The sequence below is a fragment of the Sitophilus oryzae genome, unplaced genomic scaffold, assembly GCF_002938485.1.
Source record: "Sitophilus oryzae breed Bouriz unplaced genomic scaffold, Soryzae_2.0 scaffold_1396_pilon_pilon, whole genome shotgun sequence".
In the NCBI taxonomy this organism is placed as follows: Eukaryota; Metazoa; Arthropoda; class Insecta; order Coleoptera; family Curculionidae; genus Sitophilus; species Sitophilus oryzae.
The window spans coordinates 4,508,309-4,529,937 of NW_022146055.1; the positions used below are offsets into that span (position 1 = coordinate 4,508,309).

Genomic DNA, 21,629 nt, shown 5'->3' on the forward strand with positions numbered 1-21,629 from the left:
TAATATTTGATCTGTTTAGTGTGTTTAGCAATTTTTATTAGGTCAGTTGTGAGTGCGTACTGAGTTTTAAACTTAAGTTTAAAACTGTAAATCTTAAGATGGTGGCTTAAAAATGTAAATCTTAAGATGGTGGCTAGAAAATGGTGTTTTTTGCCTGGATGCGTAAGCACAAAGATTAAGACTCCAACTAAAGTATTTGTAAGCGTTCCAAAGGAAATAACAAAAAGAAAAAAATGGTTCGCGGCGCGGCAGTCGGACGAGATATTAAAGACGTTTGAAGTTTGTGTAGACTTGTGTTGCGGCATAAAATAGTATATTGTTTTGCTAGGAGTAAAAATGATACTTTTTGCGGTGAGGCTGTAGTTTTAGCTTTAACACCACTGGATTCAACTTGGTTACAATCAGAATTTATCGCGAGAAAGTCGAATACCATATTGACATCTACTTGCGGTAAATTATGTGAATCTCCTTTCTGGAAACCCTCCTCCATATTTAGCAACAAAAACAACTTCTTTTACGGTATTCAACAACAAAAATAATAATGTAACTGCTGAAAATGTCGACGATACTTCACTTCCTTGTATAGGGAGTGTCACAGTCAAACTGAATCACGGTCCTGCCGTTGCACGCGGAGCAGCATGCCTCTCTTGTCAAAGGAATTTATTTTTTTGAAAAAAAAAGTTATTTAATTGGTATTATAATACTAAAACATTAATTTTTTACCACTTTTAGTGCAAATTTTTTTTTAGTGAACAGACCTATTGCTTTTACTAATTCCAGGCTGTAAAGAATTTATTTTCTGTATATTTTCCCAATAGGCCAGAACAGTTATTCAAGACTATAAATGTTATAATAATTCTAACAGGAAGAGTTATTAAAGACTGTAAAAAAAAAGAATAATATTGATAAGGATCATCGAAAAATAATAAATGAAAGTGTGTAGTATGTAATAAATGAAAATTGTGTAGATGGAAAACAAGGATATTTTTGACAGATTTGTAGAAGAAAATAATAATAGATTTGTCCATTATTTGTCATATTGTGACATAACTTTTAATTGTCATGTTTGTTTGATCAGGACTGGATTATTTTAAATTTTTCCCGAATTTAGTTTTTTTGTATCTCGCATAACTTTAAATTCGTATAAATTATGCAACATATAGAATTTGCTTCATTTTAAGGAGTTCTTTAAAAAGTTTCAAATACATTTTCTGTAAAATAAACTGGGGAAAACTTATTCATTTTTAAAATTTACATGGGATTTCCTATGTTCAGGTCGCCGATGAAACACACGGTATTGTACTGTCGTTTACAGAAATGACTGGTTAAGGAATAAAAGTTAACCATCACTAGGTTTCAACTGCTTTAAAATCTGATCCGATATAACTTTGGTTGCTAGTTCCGCGTTCGGTATTAGGAATCTGTCCATATCCGAAATTTTCAAATGTTCCCCGTCTAGAAGTCCGTATTTGAACGTAATCAGTTCCGGATGCCTTTTCCTTGCCGTAATCTTAACGATGGCCGATAGTGGACGTTTGACTATCAATTCCGCTGAACCTTTCTTATTTGACATCTCTCGCAACACTATCAGTTGCGAATCGGTTACTAACAGATGACTTTTGTACATAAATCCGTTAAGATTCACTTCTTGACAGGCAAAGTGTTGGATTACTTCGGGACTGTTCAAGTAGGCGTTTAATTGGACAACCTCGTGCTGATCTTCGTCTTCGATTTGCTGCAAAAATATGTAAACTGTTAAAGAAATGGAAGTAAATTCAACCTTCAGCCCCCCTATGAAATGACTACAGCAATACATAGTTGCAAAATACACTCGACAATACACATACAGTATGTCCCCGGATTGCCTTTACAAGAGGAAAATAGTATATTATTTTATAGGAGTACAAGTAAAAATTATACTTTTTGTGGCGAGGCTGTACGTTTGTTTTTTTTTGTTTTTTTTTTATTTTGTAGATTTTCTTGCAGTGCAGTGGCGAAATACCCATAAAGGATTTTTTTGGAAGTTTGACTCTGAACAGATCATGTTTTTTTTTCAAACGTGACAAATAATATAAAAAGATTTAAAAGTAATATCGTTGACTGAAAAAATAAGAAGATGCGCAATCTTATGGGCGATTTCGTAGCACAAAACCTGTCCGAGATGTAGCTGGCGTTACCGTCAGCCTGTACAATATCTCGTTTAGCTCTACGCCGCTGCGCACTGATAGTCGTTTAAGCCTTTTTTACAGCCAAAGTTTACAGCGCAGCGGATAAAGAATACTGTACCGTAGTTCAGCTTTCAATCGACAGAGTGAGTGGTTGCCAGAGACAGTGTTGCTAGAACTTCTGATTAATCCGTAGATTTACGGATTTTGGTTTGGTTTGGTTGGATTTACGGATTTTCGGTACAGTACGTTAATAATACGGATTTTCTATCATTAAACTATGTATGTGTTACTGTAAATGTCCGAAATGCAGTAAAACCTAGGATAAGCGCGCTAAACCTAGGATTTACCAATGAATTAACACCCTCCAAATAACCACGCTAACCAACTCGAAATGAGGTAAAACCTAGGTTTTACCGCATTTCGGACATTTACAGTGACATATGTATCTATCATTAATTTAATATAATATGATTAAACAAAGAATATGTAAAATTATATGGTAAATGTCAATAATCGTCATTTCCAAGCCGACTAAACGACTTTTTTCGATCATACGACATATTCAGTAGCTAAAAAAAATATTGTTGTTGTTTATTTTATGTTTGACACGAATACATTTTCCATACATAAACGCGGATTTTTCATCCAAAAATATGTTCGTCAAACGTATTACAGATATTACACATTTTAATATGGCAACACTGTCGCTTTCAGTTCCACACCGTCTTCGATATGCCTTCGCTGGCCGAATTAGAGAAAATAGGTGTTTTATGCGCAGAACGATTGGTGTCTCCACCGTACAGCACTTGAGATGTAGGTGAAATTAAATCCTTGTCACTTTGTCACTAATTCGCCCATTAGGTTGCGTATCTTCCCAATTCTTTCAATCGGTAAACTTGTAAGTAATTATATATCGAGAAACTATGGTTGCGCTCGTTGAATTTGACTCTTTATGTCACTTTCATAATACATAATATATTTTCGTACTTTAATACTTAGGCGTAAAAGTGCTTTACTTTTATACCTAGGCGTTAAAATTGCTTTTTTAGATTGTCAGTCACGTCGCAAAAATTAATACTTTTGTGACGTTTGAAAAAAAACTATTAAACTTATTTTTCTATGTGAAGTGAAAACTGCCGTTAGCTATTTACTGTGTGAACTGGCTAGAGTCAATTCAGTACGCCCTCAGCTTGAATGCGCTACTCGACATGTAAAGCTCGCCGCTCAAAAGGTGCCAATATGAACGTGCACAAAGATTTAAATGATTTATAACTGACGATAAATAAGTACCTTTATTGCTGCGATATTCTCGTTATCGTCATCTATGCTAAAAACGGGGGCGACATCTCTATAACGCTTCCCTAATCTATCACTGCTGGAAACATGCCTTTCTTGCACAGGACTATTATTAGGATTGACGATATAATCGATTAATTTGCCAGTCACTTCGGCCGATTTCAGTTTCATGGCGGCCGATATTTTTCCTGAAAATATTCAAATTAGTGAATTACTTACCTTAACGCCCCCTCTACGTTTCACGTTTTACCTATCAGTTAAGACAGAAGCATACATAAAAGAACCAGCATTATAATAAATATTATAGGTCATCAATTTTTTGAATGATTCGATCAGTTCTCTCGACAATCTTAATTTAGTTCAAGTAAAACAGTCCATTTTAACTGAACAGGTAAAACGTTAGGTGTAGATAAGGCTTAAGAAAAACAAATTGTTCTATTTGGTACCTAATAAATCAGTAGAATGTCCCGACTTCGCGCTGGTTTGATCTTGACCTTTTTCATAATTTGGAGCGCACACAATGCAGTTCTTTGGGTTGTGTTCTTGGAAATAATTCAAATTATCTGAAAAATAATCATGCAACGCAATATATCCTCCAGTTAACAATGAAACGTATTGCGTGTGTTTTTGTAAAAAAGACGCCACAACCATGTGAGTGTATTGGTCTTCTTCATTGCGACCAGATCCCAGAAAACATAAATGTTCTCCGCCTAAAAGTATTTCAGAATAAGAGAATTAATAAATACCAGTAGCTAACAATAATCACCTGCTTTCGAATTATGTGCTAGAGCTTGTTTTTGGGCACTGAGTAATCCTTGAACCGCTGTAGCAAATGCAGTGGGTTCTTGCAACATCAAGTTGCAGTCCAAGTGAAAAGCCGTGGGTAAGTGTCCAGCATTGTAATGGTCTACTGGGCGACAATCCACCAAAAAAAATCTACAAAGAAGAATTAAAAAAGTGCTGTTTTTCATAATAAAAATGAGCATTACCTTACTGCATCAATATTAGTAGAATCTCTTGCTATATTTTCAACTAGTTCGTGAACAGAGACTGGCAAGCATAAAGCTTGAGATACAGAAATTAAAGATTCACTGCGACCTAAATAAGAAAAATAAATGAATTAGTTAAAAACAAATATATTTATACGGACCATTGTAAATTGTCTGCATGAGTTCATTCTTAAAAGATGTGGGTGTCTTCAGGGCATAATACTGTGCCAAGGAACAAAAGTCAGAAACATCATCAGCTTCTAGTCCAAACGGCATATTTGAAAGACTGTTTATTATTTTATCTACATTTTCATTCTTCATAGAAACTATCTGATCTCTAGCATTTATAATCATAATAAGAGATAAAAAGAAAATAAAAAATGGGTCAGACTGTTGAAAATAATAATCCCACATATTTATTACAACTTCTAAAGTACAAGTGGACGCAAACAGTGAATGAAACCATTTTAAGCAATAAGAACTGGGTGTTATTTTGCGTGTGTCCAAAAATGAACATAATTCTGGATCATGGTAGAGTAGCAACAGCCTTAAAATGTGAAATGCATTTCCATCCTTCGAGCTACTTTGAGGAATAAAAGTATCATGTATGGCCTCAAAAAGGTTGTAAATTGTAGACTTTGGTACTTTTAATGTTAAAATGGGTAACAGCATTTCTATCCATCCATTGTTTTTTGAATACGGTACATTTCTGCTTTTACAGTAAAAGGTAATAATTGATTCGAGGTCGGAAGTAACTTGTATTTTATCTTCGTCCTCATTTCCTAGTTTGGAAACGAAATTTGTACAATCCTCCCTTAAGGCTGTTTGATTTGGCAAATCAAAAACTTCATTGAAATGATCTAATTGATTACCTTTATCTCGCACATCTAAACATATCTAAAACAAATAACATTAATTAACTGTGTTTACACTTGATTAACTGTAATAAATATGGTGAGTAATCCTTGACAAATTCTGTGATGGTGTAATAATTGTAATAATCTAATTAATAAAAATATAATGGGGAGTATTTTACTAGCTACTTAATTTATTCTATATATCATACCTGCCAAACTTCTGCCCTTAAATGATCAGGTAAAGGTTTGCCTTTACAAATGCAATAAATATCTGTAGCTGAACACTCTTCCAACAAAGCATTTTCCAAATCTGTGACCCTAAAATGATTTAGTACTTACTAACGTTAGCACATAATTACATAAAATTTTGTTACGTTACCAATGATTGTCTTCGTCTAAGCTACTAGCCATTATTGCATATTTTTCTTTTAAATTAATTGACCTAATTGTCAAATATTATAAAATTGATAACAATTTACATATGTTTTTGACAGCAAGGATGTGGGTTTTGGCACCATCTATTGATGAATGTGATAAACATAATGTTTTCATGTTTTTAAATTTGCTTGTCGTAGACTTTCGCAATTTATTTTTAATTTTTATTAGATTGTTAATTTTCATTAAATATAAAGATATAAAATTTCTTCTTTTATAAAAAACGCAATGGAACCCTCAGCGGCTTATAATCTATGTATACCTATCTATGGGACATAGGACTATAATACACAAAATAGTACAATTCTATTTTATTCCTTATTTAAAAAAAAACAGTTTGAGTTGAATATCAGTTTATTGTATAGAAGAATATAGAATGGAATAGAACATAATATCAGTTAATTTTTATTTCATACATAAAACAAATTGATTACAGTAATCAAAACCATAAAAATACAGCAACTGGTTATTTTTAATTGAATGGTGCAGTTAATGTTTATTTAAAGTTTAATGCGGTGGAGGAACAGGCATCACTGCTCTCATCATAGGAGGTGGTGGTGGCATGGGATTGAACATAGGAGGTCTTGGTGGTGGTGGTACTGGTAGCATTGGAGGCGGTGGTACTCCAGTGATCATTGTTTGTCTATTAATAATAGTTGGCTGCTTCTTATTTTCAGTTTTGAAAGCAAACTGCAAAAAGAACTGTTTTGTATCCCTGTTCCAATGAGTCCAGAATTTATTATCAGTTTTCTCCACTTCTCTGCTAGGCACCTAGTAAAACAGAGCATGTCATGTTACTGCTAAAATTAGATATTAACAGATTACCTTAAATGCAATAGTTTCATAGGGTTCTGCAGCAAAAAGCAGATACTGCCATTTACGATCTGGTGGTTCAATTTTCTGCTCGTACGCAGACATAAACCTATGCCTTGGTAAAACATGGTCACTAATCTCTAAAAAGTTAAAAATAGAAAAAAATATTCTCTATTACATACACAACCAACCTGGATAATCAATTTGAAATAGTAAACTTTGTTGTCCTGTTTCTGGATCTCTTTGTTTAGTCACCCTGTAACCTGGACGACCAATTTTTACAAATTTCTTAGGTTCTACTCTAGGCTTCTCTGGCTGAAGTAATGAGGGAGCATCCTTAGCTTCCTTCGCTGCCCTCCTTGCCAAATTGGCCTAATAATTTAAACAAAGATTATACATTTATATTTAATAGCACAATTAGATTACCTGATGCTTTTTACCCTGAGTGTGGGCTAAATAACTTCCTTCATTATTATGTAAAGTTAAACATAGTTTACATTCATAAGAGCCTAAATGGTTTTTCATAAAATAAGGATCTTTTTGTAAATCTATTGTTTCTAAAGCCAATTGCCTCAATCTTTCGCGTCTGTCTCGATTGGATTCCGACCATGATGCGACACCTCCTCCGCCAGTCTTTCCACCAGGTCTATTTTGAAAATCCATGGCTTGTAGTAATTTGGTAACGATTTTCTACTACATATGCCCAAATGTAAGCGAAGGACAAACTCCAAAATACCAACAGCAAACTAAACTGCAAAAACTTCTAGCTCCAGCTTACATAATAAACATCCCGTACACATTCAGTAAATTAAATCACAGAACACACTAAAAATATCCTAAACTTTCACGGATTCCACGATCATTCCACGATCCACAAATCCAAGCCACAAATACCACATATAAACATATAACGCCAATGACCATAGATTACTTGTCAGAGGACAAGGCTAAAGATTAAAGATGCCATACCATAACCACAGAAACCTTTTTTGATTTGAATCCGTATATATGATCTTTTTTATATATGATTTTATATATATTTTTATTCAAAGTAGTCTTTGAACCACAGAGGATACCTCCAGCAGGGTTGGGTTAGAGACCGTTTTCCTGGTTACTGTTCTTCTGGTTCTAGTACAAACGCTTACGTCACCGACAGACTTTCCACTTATCTTCTTCTATTTCGTTTACGGCCTTAAAATTGCCAGCGCTCTACGGCCCGCAGATAGGAAACCTATTTTCATTCCGACCTGATTCCGTTTCAGGCAAAGCAATGTTGCCAGATTGTGGTATTAGCTAAATTCCAGGAGAGCCAAAAAAACTGTAACGCTCTAAACTTGAAAATATTTAAAGCAAGAGTTAGAATATTCCTATTACCTATATTTAAAATATTACTAACTTATTCCTATACCGGGTGGTGCATCGTCGTTGGAAACATAGGAAATCCGATGCAAATTTTGAACTGTTCAAATATTGGCTCTCATATTGATTTTAAAGCGAAGTCTTAAATAGACATTTTAAAAGTCTACATTTGGTAAACAAACATGCTAAATTTGAACCATTTTGGACAAACCGATTTTGAGTAAATTGAGAAAAACTGCATCTATTTTTATATTAAAACTGATGATAGTAACAATCAAACCAGTCAAAAACCGACATGCCTTAAGTTGTCAACATTTAAAATTAAGTTGTTCAAACAACTTAATTTTAATACAATATGAATATTCACTACTAGGTAGTAATAATTTATTGTTATACACGTAAAAAAAAAGTAAGCATGATAAAATGGTACATGGTACTAAGCTAAATTGCTTACACAGTGTACCTGACATGTTTCGGTGAATTTCCCCAATATTAAAATTTTATTAAAATTAAATTACTGTTGACAATGACAAAATCATAATTTGTAAACCTAAGGTATATCAGTTTTTGACCAGTGTTTGATTGTTACCTGTTCGGTTTTATGATAAAAATCAAAGATAAAAATAGATGCAATCTTTTTTAAATTACTCAAAATCGGCTGGTCCAAAATTGTTTAAATTTGGCATGTGTATTTACCATACATAAACCTTTAAAAAATATATTTACATCTGTTCGCTGTAAAATCAACTGGGGAACCAATATTTAAACAGTTAAAAATCTGCATGGGATTTCTTGTTTCCAACGACGATGCACTACCCGGTATATAATTTACTAATTTATTCCTTACTCAGCTAAAAAAGCGAAATTTCACTAAATTTCTTGTTCCGCTTTGCGTCAGTTTGTTCCATAATGGTTCCATACCATGGTACAAAGATAATAATAATGTTCCATAATAGTTCCATACTGACAGAATACTGATAACTGATGACGAATATTCGCTTTCTATGATTTTGCCTGTGTGCTTTGACATAAATTAATTTAATTCCTAATTAAATTAATTTAATTAATCTACGACTTAATCTAATATTTGTTTTGAAAGTTTTCTTTCCAGTGATGACAAAGACATATATTAAAATAGATTTATTACAAAAAAAATATAAATATAAAATGGAACAGCTAATTATTCTAATTATCTTTTAAATTATAGTAAGATGTAAAATAAGGCAATATATAATTTGTATCTTCTTTTCCACATTTCCTTAGGAATTCGTGAATATAAATTGTATTAACGCATTTAATGCCTTGCAATGCTAAAGGAGTATATTGTGAGAAATCCTTAACCACTTTGGCTTCAAGTAAACAATGGGTGGCATGTATAGGCTCGTCAAAAGGCGGTCTGCAATAAAATCATTTGTTACCGAGGATTTGCTTCGATAATAAAAACAAACTTACGAAATATTTAAGACGACTCCTTGACCGGCCTCAATAACTTTAACCAATGGATCCCGCCTTTCGGCTATGACTAGGGCACGCATATCCTTAAACGCCCCATAGCCTGCAAATTATACACTGGTTTACTTAAAGTGTAAAATACAACGTTATTAAAAATTGATTGAAGGGTCCAGGGAAAAAAACATGATAATTAACGCCATTTTACTAATTTTACAGGAGAGCACTGAACGGCTGACGGTTATCAGGTTCTTTCCATGTATTATATATTTTTACTAGGCATATATCATAGGATTTAACAACATATTGCTCTACAGAGTTTATACATTTAGTAGGGACCAGTTAGACCTATTATAATATTGTAAACTCCCCAAAATTAAGAAATTAGAGCTTATCAAGTTTTCCCCTGGACCAGATTAGTATAGAATTAAATTTGTTTAAAATAAAAAAAAACTAGCTACAAATCAGGTAGTAGGTATGAATCCTATAGTGTGAGTTACTGTGCGTGTTAAAGTTTGGCCTTTACCCAAAAAGTCTTTATTGGGGGACTAGAAATAAAAATAGGATGAAGGCCCGCGGATCCCTTTTGAAAAACTACCCCAAAACCAGCCCCAAAGGTACATTTTTTTAGTTGTTCTCAATTTTCTCAGAAACTATTATTTTTTCGGGAAAATGTCAAGAGACCTAATTTAAATAAAATAAAATTTCCTATCGATTGGTATATAACATGTCTATTTTCAACAAAAAATAAATTCTAAACTAACCCTAAAAATATTGCAAAAATACTTTGCTTGCATAATTTTCTCCACTTTATTCAATTTTGAACAGGTACATATTTTGAATATAAGAAATATCAGAAAAGGCAACCTTAAAACACAAAATATACAAAAAACAACACAAAATAAACAAAAATATACCGTATAGATATAATAATGAAATCAAGATTTTGAGCATACGCATTTGCATAATAAAGTACAAGGAAGATTCTTTTTTTTACAACTGCATGTTTTAAGACAGCCCTTCTTACAGTTACATTTGATAAGCTCCTCGCAGGCTTTACTAACTTGTGGGATTGATATCCATTTCGGGCTAAGTTTGGCCTCAGGAGATTTCACCCAGCCAAAATCAGAAGGGTCTGGAGCATGAATTAGAGGATTTTTCGCAGAAACTCATAGGCTTGCTTGATACACAGCCCTTTTGCAATGTAGCAGTAGAACATCCTGCGTTGGAGGTATGGTCTCTGGGTTGTGGTTCCGGTGGCAAAATATCTCCTTTCTGAGCTGGTTCAGACTTTTTGTTTCCCCACCGTAAATTTAAACAAAAAATGATTCTTGTTCACTGAACAAGGGAGAGTCTTTCAATACTTGTAAATGGTTTAGTCAAATGCTCACACATTGCAGGTATTAAAAACTCTCCTCTTCTTTGCATTGCAAGGAATGCGGTCTTTTTTGATCTTCCTCTTATACATGATGTGGAATCACATCCTGTTTTCACATCCTGTCCAAAGCGCGGCTAAGTTTCGATCCCAAAGCGTGGTATAGGTTTCCGATATCTAATTTTCTTCTGTTTTTTCCCGTTCCATATAATATAAATATATTGAACAATCGGGACTAAGCTGTTGGAAACATTCGAAATGGTATATTAGGATAACAATTATATCGGAGTCTACGCTTTTCACGAGAACTGTTTTTGATCCTGTCTTTAGAGCATGCATTATATGTAGGATAATTTTGGCTATCCCACGTTATGTGCAACTGAGGCGTGTTTTTGAATTTTGATAATATGTATGTCAAGAAACATCTGTTGACATAGTCTTCGAAAGAGATCGTGTCGGAAGTGGGATTTAAAAGATGTATCAAACCACCACAAGTATTGAGGGATACCGATTTCTGCTGTTTCAGCTATATCTGAGTTTTCTGTGTGACTCAATATACAGCTTAAAATGTCGGATTTTGGTCACCGTCTACTCCGGTCATTCAACTTATTGCGTTCGGTAATGATTGAGTACTGCACTGCGGTGCGGCTGAAAATTTATAGCAGCGTTGCAAAGTCATAGAAAGGACGAAATTAGTTTTAAAAATAACTGGAAACGTTCAAAATATTCTTCTATTTTTATTAATATGGGCAATATTAGTCTAGCTCTTCACATTTTTTATTTTTATCCTAATTTTATTACCGTTTTTTTCCGATTATTAATCAAGTGATTATGAACTTTGTATACACCAATCGATAGGAAATTTTCTTTTTTTTTTTAATTATGTCTCTTGATATTTTTCCAAAAAATCAATAGTTCTCGACCAACAACCGTTCTCGAGTAGCCCAGGGCATAAAGCTCTGGAACTTGAAATTCGCAAAAGCAGCTGTAGAAAAGACGCCATGCGGTATTTTGACAATTCGAAATTATTATTATCCCCAGCGGAAAATTTAAATTCCAGTTAGTCAGCCCGGCGCCGAATATGTCCATGGTTGGCAACAATATGAATTTAAAAATCGCGCTCTCGATTATGTAACTAAAAGTTTAATTGGTATCGCTTATATAATCGTATTTTTTGGTGTATATTCCTAACTTACCCCTTCTTTTTATTTCCTTTCTCCAGTAATTTATACACGCGTCTTTCTCGTCGTAAGGAATATTTTCTTTGGACTGCATGTTACCGAACTCAAATAAATGTTCCTAGTAAAACGATAAGGATAAATTAAATTATAAAAGAATAATAAAGAACAAACGAATATATGTAAATTATATCACAGGACCCACAGAACATTCTACTTACATTAAGAAATGAACCTGCCGCTGAGCTTTTCTCTATATAGGATGTATGCAGGATCCATTTGCCAGCCGCCATGCAAGCCAACGTTTTCTCGTTTCTCAGCGGTTTGGGACAAATCAGGTGAGTGCAGGATTCGTCATATGTCGCCATTTCCGACACAATGCCGCCCAATGCTTTTATGCTGTCAGACAGCCGCTGCCTTTGGGAGAGCTCGATTCCAGAAAGAAGAAACATTTTCTGAGCTTGACTTTCCTGCAAACGGAAAATTATTAATTAAAGAATATCAAAACACGTTATCGTTATCCATATTCAGCTTTTAGCTATTGAGAGCTTTGTTTAGAATGTAATGGCTAAGTTGAAGCCTTAACGCCGCGGTGCTGTCAGTAAACCATATTGTTGCTACTTGCAACAGAGGAATTAGAGTCCACCAAAAACATGTAATTAGATTTGTCTTTTGTTTTTCTTTTTTACATATTTTATTTTCGTTGTTGTTTAATGTGTCCAATTTTTGTATTTCATAACGATTAATTTTATGTGTTTCAGCAAGGACAAGATCTTTGATATGTTCAAGTTATTTTGGCATCCATTTCATTTTAAAGAATGAAATGGGTGCTTTTCTTTAATCCATTCTTTAATACTAGATAGATATTGAAGAATAAAAATGTTGTCATTTTTAGAATGGGCCTGATGAATAAAGAGAACCAATTGCTTTTTCTATAGAACTATCTTTGTTGGTTGTTTACAAATTGTATAAGTCTATTTCAAGAAATTTAAGTAAAAGCATTTGCTTAACTTTTATTCATAAGACACAATGTCTATTTTGTTCTATTTTAGGTTTAATGTTAATAAAAAATGTTAAATAATAAATATTTTTTTTATTCATCTATGGTTATTTCATCACACCTAATATTGATATTTTGGTCCATATTTTGACTGAATGTCGTGAAGAATATGCACAGGTAATAATTAGTAAAAGTATTTTAGCAAACTAAGCATCTATGAAATACTAAAAAAATAAGATGAAATTAAAAAAATATATACGTATTTCGAGTCTTCTATCTGTATTTCCAATTCTTGTATTTAAAGTAAGTCGCATCTTTGATTATTATTAATAAAACTTTATGATACTAAGATGATATAAAAAATATACCGTTTCACATCCATAGTCCCAATCAATGGTGCACACTTGCGATTGGGGCTCGTTGTTTCGTCGGGACGGAGCTGCAAAATACATTCGTGTTACATCGTCGATTCTCTTTAATAATCACTTAGAATACCGTCAAGTGATCCTTCGCGACTCTTCACTGCTTCAAATAAGCGCCTAGGTTTTCTATTGGCCGTTCCACTGCCGCTCGCCATCACCATCTCTTTAAGCTGTTGAAATTTTTGATTCGCCTCTTCTTTTTCCGGGGTCATCTCGGACTCTTCCGTATTATCAGGTATATCGGTAACATCGTTCTGTTCCTCTTTTTCGAGTTCTTGCTCTACTCCATGAGTAGGTCTCTAAAAAACGTTAATTTATTTAAATATATGTATAAATATTCTGACAGCAATGGTTAAGGTTGTTAAAAAAAAACAAAGGTGTCAAAGATCGCTGGGAATGACAAATAATAACTAAACGTCATTTACTGCAAATTGACATGTCATCGGATTGTCTTTACAAGAGGGCAACTTTTTTTATTAGAGAGATGTTGAAAAAAGCTTCAAAAAATTTTTGCTTGTTTTAAAATTAATTCAGTGGTAACATAATTTAGATTTCATTCTTTAACTATTATCACCCTTTCTGTAGCATTGAATTAAATAAATGTTGTGCTCCTTTAACATTTTAAAACAGCAAAAAATATAAAGTTAATTAAAATTCTATCAAGGAATGAAAATTAAATTATATTACCATACGTGTTTTGATTTTTAGGACATTCAACTATATACAGGATGGCGCACCTCATTCGCCTCGTTTGATTATACAAAAACTAAAAGATATAGAAACAAAATTTTTATGGGTATATGTAGAGAGGCAATGTGCATAATTTAAAATCATTTTCAAATGTACACAATGTGTCAGAACTAAGACAAACCATATCAAAGTTATATTTTTTCTTATGGAACACCCGGTATTTTATTTCATTTTTGGATTCTTGGGCATAAAATAAGGCATTTATTATAAGGGTTTAATACGTTTAAATGTTTTGGTTTTTGAGATATTTAAAGATATTTAAATATGCATGCTATTAAAAAAAGTTTGTCAACGCCCTGTACATTACTTTTCAAAGTTAATTCTTGTGCTGACTTCAAGCTAGAGAAATAAACTTTACTAAAAAAATATTGCTTCCTTAAATGTATGCAGGGGTATCAAAAATTGCTGGGCTATTTTAAATACTTATTTTACATAAAAACTTGGTTTTTTTCAAATACAACACTATGTATTTTTTAAATAAGTCGAAGCAGATTTAAATGTTCTTTCAAACTATATTAGGGTTTCCCATACCTATCTGGCTCCAGTCATAATCAACCGAGGCGAATGAGGTGCGCCACCCCTTGTTTTTTTTTAATTTTCTCTAAAACGGTATGAAAATTTCGAGAAGTATAAACAGGATTAACCATTTTAAACAAGCAAATTTTTTTACAAAGAACGCATTTTCCTCAAAATGTCAATGATAAAAAAGTGCTCCATCTTGTCCGGGGACAAACAAAAAAAAAGATTAAAAAAGGATAGAAGGTTTCCAGACGCACAAATTCATTTCCAGAATTTTTTCCTCCGAACTTTAAATTACATTTAAAAATCATTTTTACTAAATATAAAAATAAATTACAACCTTGTTCAGGCCAATTGGCAGGAACCGCAAAAAAATATAGCCAAAATTATCATCGATTGTCATTTCCCGGCAATCTTTGACGCCGTTTTTTTCGATCATATGGTACTAAAGGTCATACAGGAAGTGAAATATCTGGGAATAACCCTGGATAGTAAACTTCTCTGGAACAGGCATATTAAGAACATTACCAGCAAAGCCACAAAGGCTCTCATGATATGCAGAAGACTGGCGGGAAATAGATGGGGCTGCGCCCCTAACATTTTGCGCTGGATGTATACCATGATAGTAAGACCCATGATTACTTATGGAGCAGTTGCTTGGTATACAAAACTAGAGCAACGTACAGCAAGGCAAAACCTGTGCAAAGTACAGAGACTGGCATGTATCTGCATCACAGGTGCCATGAGAACATGTCCAACAGCAGCAATGGAGGTCATTCTAGACCTAACACCAGTGCACATTGTCGTCGGTAGTTATGCCAATGCGACAATGATTAGAATGGTTACTGACGGAAACAGTACTGGGAGAAGTTTCAGGTCAGGGGCTTGGAACACCCTCAAAAAGAAAATTCCACCTCTCCAACTCCCAGTGGATGACATACCATCAATACTACCACTGTAGTTTTGAGTAATAAAAAGGATTGGAAGAAAGAGACGCTTACTCAGCATATAAAAGACCATACCATCATGTGGTATACGGATGCTTCCAAAACCAAAGCAGGGACAGGGATAGAAGTATTTGGGCCGAAAACTGAATACTCCGAACCAATGGGCACCTACCCCAGTATCCTTCAGGCAGAAATTTGCGCTATCGAAAGATGCGCACAATTTATCTTAGATAGGAACTATCGAAAACAGGAAATTGCCATCCTATCCGATAGTCAAGCAGCACTTAACGCGATCAACTCAGTAACCATCAATTCGAAGTTGGTCAAAGAATGCCTAGAGAAGCTCAACAAATTAGGCAAAGAAAATAAAGTCCTCCTACTCTGGGTGCCTGTTCACCAAGGGATAGAAGGCAATGAAAAAGCAAATGATCTAGCTAGAAAAGGAGCGAACACTCCACTAACTGGACCAGAACCGTTCTGTTTTCCAAACGGGAACCAACTGAAAGCGGAACTGAAGAATCTGGAAGACTCCATCCGTAACTTGGAATGGGTGTCCTCGAACGGTCTAAAATACTCGAAAAAGTTCCTTAGAACTTATGACCGAGAAAAATCAAAGGTTTTCCTTGATTTAAGTAAAAACAATCTTCGGATTGTCACGGGGTTTCTAACAGGACACTGCCTCCTCAACGAACACGTCAGTAGGCTGAAACTGAGAAACAACGGCGAATGCAGATTTTGTGGGGAAAATGGGGAAACACCAGAACACCTTATCACTGAGTGCGCCGAGACGACGACCATTCGTGCCATGAACCTTGGTACGTCTGATGTCGAGGATGGAGAGCTGGCCTCTGTGGAGCCGTCTCAGATACTGGCTTTTCTTAAAGCCCTGAGACTGTATGATGAGTTATAACTCGTTATAACTCAAGAAAGGGGAACACACAATAGATCTATAAGGTCGCGGTGATTAACTCCCCTCCTAAACATTCTACATTCTACTAAAGGTCATTACTAAAACAGTTATTAATTACTAAAGTAATTATTATTTTATTAAGTTGTTGACAAAGTAAAAGATAGACCTAATATAAATTTTTAAAATTATCTATCATCAGCACATTCACTACCAAACACTGAAATTGTAATTTAAGTAACTAAAACTCATTTATTGTAACTAATACTTTCTTGTTAAATTAATTTATAGGGTTGAGGCGATTTTATTTGTCTTTTGTGGTTGATCTTTATTTCTGATTAAATCTAAAATATTTAAATTTGAGTATCCTACCTGGCTTTCCTGGGTATGGGTAGGATATTCTTCTCCATAGAGTACTTTATTGCGCAATCTCCTCCTGAGTTCTGAAAGGGGAGTACTTAATCGCCTTTTGGGAGGAGGCACAAAGTCGGGAAATTCATTTACATAAGCTTGCATTTCCTTTCTTAAGGCTGGAGAGGGATTGTCCCGGATAAACGCTCCTAAAAACACTTTTTATATAACTGAAGTTTTATTAAATTGTAAGTCAATCAAATATTAATGGTTTAAAAAGTTCAAAGAAAGTTACAAATGTATTAAAATGTTTAAAAGGGTTTACCCAATGGCGTATCAGGTGTTTTGGGGGCCCAAGGATAATAAGTTTTGGGACTCGGCGTAGGTAGAATCTTCTTGTCTCTTGCATCCTGCAGTATTTTGTTGATAGGAGTCACTTGACTGCACGTATCAGGTGTTTTTATTGCGATGTTGTTGTATATTTGGTTTAGCGGTGTGTTAACTAAAATTAAAAAAAAAACGGCGTTAGATGCGATTTTGACATATAAGTTTGTCTAATTTAGATTTTTTTTCATTGATCTAAGTCCAACAATGGGTAAACTCCAGCTTTGTGTCACTTTTTTTTTCTGTATTTTCTATTTTCATGATTTTAAAGCATTAATTCTGGATTCCCTCCAGTATTATTTAAATTAAGTATATCAGAAGAACAACTGTATTCATATTTTTCCAATAAGAACATATTAAATCTTAAATAATAAATTGAACTATGTACAGGGTATATATAAATTGCACTATTGTCCCATTTTCGTGTGTTTTACCGGGTTTAGTAAAGATACAAAGATGCGGTTTTCACATCACTGCTACTTTTTTATGAAACTAAAGATTCTATACACAGAAATGTCCTAGCCCTCTTAGTTCATCAAATGCAGGACAAATTTAAAAATTATACATTTTTCGACTACCCTCGTATCTCGGTTATCCTAAAACTTATAGAGAAGGTAAAAACTGAGTCCCATAGAGTTTTTCACGTAGAATCCCGTGACGTAACTCATTTTTCGCTGGAAGCTGTCATTTTCGATATATCAATCAAACTTATGTTTTTTTTAAATGGCACACCCTATATATTATTTATTTTATTTTATTTGTCTTGGGGTTATGAGCTTTCTAAAATTCTATTATACCGGGTGCGTCTCAAAAGTGGCTCACCCCTATAACTTTTATATTTTTTTAGTTAAAAAAACGAGATTTGGTATGTTAGTATATGACATAAATTAGGATTGATTTACATATTCAATTGTTTTCGGTCACTTCCTGTTTCACCGGAAATGACTACAACTTTTGATTTTTAAATGGCACCCTCGGTATTTTTTTACTTTATTCGATAGAAAATAACACTCTGAATAGAATGACATATCATATGTCAACTTTTGACATTTTTGCATATGGTTTATTTGAAATTATAACTTGCGGTTCGTAACGAAAATATGACTCGAAATACCAAGTGTGTGGTTTCAAATTATTCTTAAAAAAATGCTTTTTCCAAATATGCTAATGAGCCACCCTCGTTCCATTTGAAAAAAATGAGGTATGATTAAAAATACGATTCAAGCATTTTCTAACTGGCCAGGGGCGCTATTCTGTAAAATCGTCGGTATCGGTAAGTTACGACAGCTCTCGATACGTATTTGTATATAGTAAAAATGTGTTAATTGTTGTTGCCATAGTTACCGATCGGTCCTATGGCAGATATCGCAAATTTGTACCGACGAAAATCGGTATCTCTACCGTGCCCTTGTCAACCTCACGGTAGAGATACCGAGAGTCGTCGGTACAAATTTGAGATATCTGTCATAGGGCCGATCGGTAACTATGACAACAACAATCAACACGACGCTCATTGGCCGTACGTACCGATAGCTGTCGGTAACTTGCCGATACCGACGATTGTACAGAATAGCGCCCCAGGAGAAGACACTAAAAACATTAGACGATCAAATTTATTTTTCCAAGGCTCCTTGATTAAGAATTAAGGTTTTTAACATAGCCATGACACTCTAGATTGAATTTTAAAATACGATTTTTTATTAAGCGAGAATGTCAAAAGTTGACAAATCATATGACATTCTATTCGGAGTGTCATTTTCTATCGAATAAAGTAAAACAATTCCGAGGATGCCATTTAAAAATCAAAAGTTGTAGTAATTTCCAGTGAAACAAGAAGTGACCAAAAACAATTGAACACGTCAATCAATCCTAATTTATGTCATATACTAAAATACGAAATCTCGTTTTTTTTATCGTTTGTGTTATCTTAATTAAGTAACAAAATAAATAAGAAATATTATAGTTGTTATAAGTTATAAGGAATATTATACTTTCAAAACAACGACATAACCTGCTGAAAACGGTAATGCGCATGCTTACGATCTTATCGTGACGTCTTTTACGGCAACTATGAATCCCTTTCCTTGCGTCTTAAGTCTTACGATTATCGATACGGCTTACGTCTTACGGCTACGGAACTCTGAATCCAGTATATTCTCGGTTTTTACAAAAAATAAGCTCATTTTTATTTATCGCTACAGCGGTGCTTAAGATCACTACATACCAGAACTTTTTCGTGCTACAGGAGGCGTGTTAACGTTTGCTAGCTGACGATGTATAGGAACTACCGATTCTTCAGGTTTGGCAGGTGTTTCTAGTAAGCTTGGCTTGCTGCTGCTTTCTGAAACCGAACTGCTGCTGTTGGCGTTTGTAACTGACGATTCTGAAAACGTTTCAGCTACTCCTATAAATTTTTAAACAAGAACATTTCTAAATTTTTCAGGAAAATAGAATTAATATGTACTTATAGTCGTGACTGCACATTCAAAACGTGGTCTCGAAAAAGACCGTCTAAAATATGAGATTCTGAGAGTGACTGCAGTGATGACTATCAAGGATGATTTTAAAATATCTACAAGCGATACCAATTAAATTTTTAGTTACGTAATCGGGGGCGCAATTTTTAAATTCATTGTTGCCAACGATGGACATATTCGGCGCCGGGCTGACTGACTGAAATTTAAATTCCCGCTGGCGATTCAGGTGGCAGCTCTGCTGTAAAAAATGTCAAGTTGCCACATTTATATATTTATTTCCTGACAACGTCATTCGTTTTGACATTTTAGTTTTGTTTTACGAGTTTTTGTTTTAAATAATTTGTGCTGTGATCATAGATAAATTAAACAAGTTTAGATTGGAAAGTGCCTATAAGGACAATGTAAACACTATTTGATGCTATTCTTGCAACGGTCGCGACCCAAAGTTTTTGATAATTTCGGATCGGTTCGGCTTTTTCCGGAATTATGTCGCCAAATATTATTTAAATCAAATTTATTATTTTCTTTTAATTTTATAAATAAAATACAATTGCATACAAGAAACTTTATTTTATATAAAGACATGTATGTGAAATACCTATGAATCATTTGAAACCGACATTATGCCACGATCCACGATGGTTTTTGCAGTTCACAAGTCCACAACACAGTTTTTTAGCTTTTAATGCCACTTTTTCACAATTATCACGGGTCTGAGTAAGTAAAATTTAAGTTAAACTAACAAGATAGAAATAATTACTTTGAGAATGGACGCTTAAACACTTTTCGGTATTTTTTTCAATGAGGGCGGTTTAAATTTTAAAAGATTTTATAATTTTTGAAGATTCTGACTTTGACAAGAGAAAATTATTTCTGTTATTGTTTGGCGGTTGTTCTTAGCAACCGCTATAGCAGCACCAGATCGCGTACAACGGTCGCGACCCAAAACAATTAAATATTTTGACGGGCCTTCCAATCTAAATTTATTTCCTTTATCTATGGTTGTGATACTTTAAGCTTAAAAAGTTTTACTAGCAGATCTTGCAGTCAAACATTGTACTTCTTAGAACCTCTTTTAGTGCGAAGTGGTACAAGATTAGCTCAATAGCCAATGCAAAAACTCATCGCAACCTTATTAGAATATTTTAAACGGGAATGGCCCTTAAGTGCTGTTAAGGAGGTGAGTTTTGTGGACGTAATAACTGTTTATATATTTATAATTAATTTATTTTTGTTTCCTAACATATTTTGATTAAAAGAAAATATGTAAAAGTGGGCAAAGCTATGCCGGTCAAGCTTAATTACGTGACTAAAAGTTTAATTGGTATGAACTATATGTCATTTGTTAATAGAAAATAAAGATAAAAAGGGCCAGTTTTTTAGTTCTAGTCTAATACTTAAAAAAAGATCAGAGAACTCACCTACTAGAAACGGATTCAAATCTGCTTTATCGCCGATCTCAACACATTTTCGAAGCCAATCTCTAGTGACGGCCGGCAGTTGCCATTTGACAGCAGCCTCGTATTTCTTGCCGCTGGCCTCGGGCGTAACCAAATGCGTGGATGCCAACACACCTATAAAACTAATAAAGTGGAAAAGTTTATTTCGAGACTATTCCAGACTTACTTTTGGAAGGGATGTTTTTTCTACAAAACTGCTCCTGAAAAACACCGCCTAGTCCCTCGATTAATGTTTTGAGGAAGTGTCTCTCCTGACTCGTATATACACTTATTGTAATAACACAATCCTGTAATGGTCTGGTGGTTGGAAGTTTAAGTGGTCTATGATAGTATCTGAAATAAAACAGGTTTAAGAGATTAAAAAGTAATAGCTCTGTTCCTTACAGTTATAGTTGAAAAATGCTCGAGAATTCATTATTGGAGAACGTTTCCCGAGAACGAACGAGAATTAACGAGCAAAAGCGAGCAGATGTCGAGAATATATAAATATATA

The 21,629-nt window shown here is 34.1% G+C and overlaps 3 protein-coding genes across 5 annotated transcripts in view; all 3 read right to left on the reverse strand.

Moving 5' to 3' along the window:
* Window positions 1-1,302: 1,302 nt before the first annotated feature.
* On the reverse strand, window positions 1,303-5,801 carry LOC115875907 (TBC1 domain family member 23). Its single transcript, XM_030891476.1, has 8 exons — window positions 5,690-5,801; window positions 5,520-5,628; window positions 4,615-5,350; window positions 4,454-4,562; window positions 4,231-4,400; window positions 3,911-4,174; window positions 3,459-3,652; window positions 1,303-1,735 (listed from the first exon to the last, which is right to left on the reverse strand). The coding sequence occupies exons 1-8, from the start codon at window positions 5,719-5,721 to the stop codon at window positions 1,340-1,342; spliced, it is 2,010 nt and encodes a 669-aa protein (XP_030747336.1). The 5' UTR covers window positions 5,722-5,801; the 3' UTR covers window positions 1,303-1,339.
* Window positions 5,802-6,079: 278 nt separating this feature from the next.
* On the reverse strand, window positions 6,080-7,482 carry LOC115875908 (splicing factor 3A subunit 2). The gene is made up of 4 exons (XM_030891477.1): window positions 6,985-7,482; window positions 6,750-6,930; window positions 6,571-6,698; window positions 6,080-6,516 (listed from the first exon to the last, which is right to left on the reverse strand). The coding sequence occupies exons 1-4, from the start codon at window positions 7,219-7,221 to the stop codon at window positions 6,253-6,255; spliced, it is 810 nt and encodes a 269-aa protein (XP_030747337.1). The 5' UTR covers window positions 7,222-7,482; the 3' UTR covers window positions 6,080-6,252.
* A 1,591-nt stretch (window positions 7,483-9,073) lies between these two features.
* LOC115875909 (DNA topoisomerase 2-binding protein 1-A) overlaps window positions 9,074-21,629 on the reverse strand; it is a 33,552-nt gene continuing 20,996 nt past the window's right edge. For all 3 annotated transcript variants that reach the window (XM_030891481.1, XM_030891479.1, XM_030891480.1), the window contains exons 14-24: window positions 21,303-21,469; window positions 21,098-21,250; window positions 19,424-19,603; window positions 17,141-17,317; window positions 16,837-17,024; window positions 13,415-13,640; window positions 13,288-13,358; window positions 12,141-12,389; window positions 11,938-12,040; window positions 9,370-9,472; window positions 9,074-9,313 (exon numbers count right to left, since the gene is read on the reverse strand). In XM_030891481.1, the coding sequence (XP_030747341.1) occupies window positions 9,103-9,313; window positions 9,370-9,472; window positions 11,938-12,040; window positions 12,141-12,389; window positions 13,288-13,358; window positions 13,415-13,640; window positions 16,837-17,024; window positions 17,141-17,317; window positions 19,424-19,603; window positions 21,098-21,250; window positions 21,303-21,469 (1,828 nt within the window). In that variant the 3' untranslated portion in view covers window positions 9,074-9,102. The remainder of the gene's footprint in view (window positions 9,314-9,369; window positions 9,473-11,937; window positions 12,041-12,140; window positions 12,390-13,287; window positions 13,359-13,414; window positions 13,641-16,836; window positions 17,025-17,140; window positions 17,318-19,423; window positions 19,604-21,097; window positions 21,251-21,302; window positions 21,470-21,629) is intronic.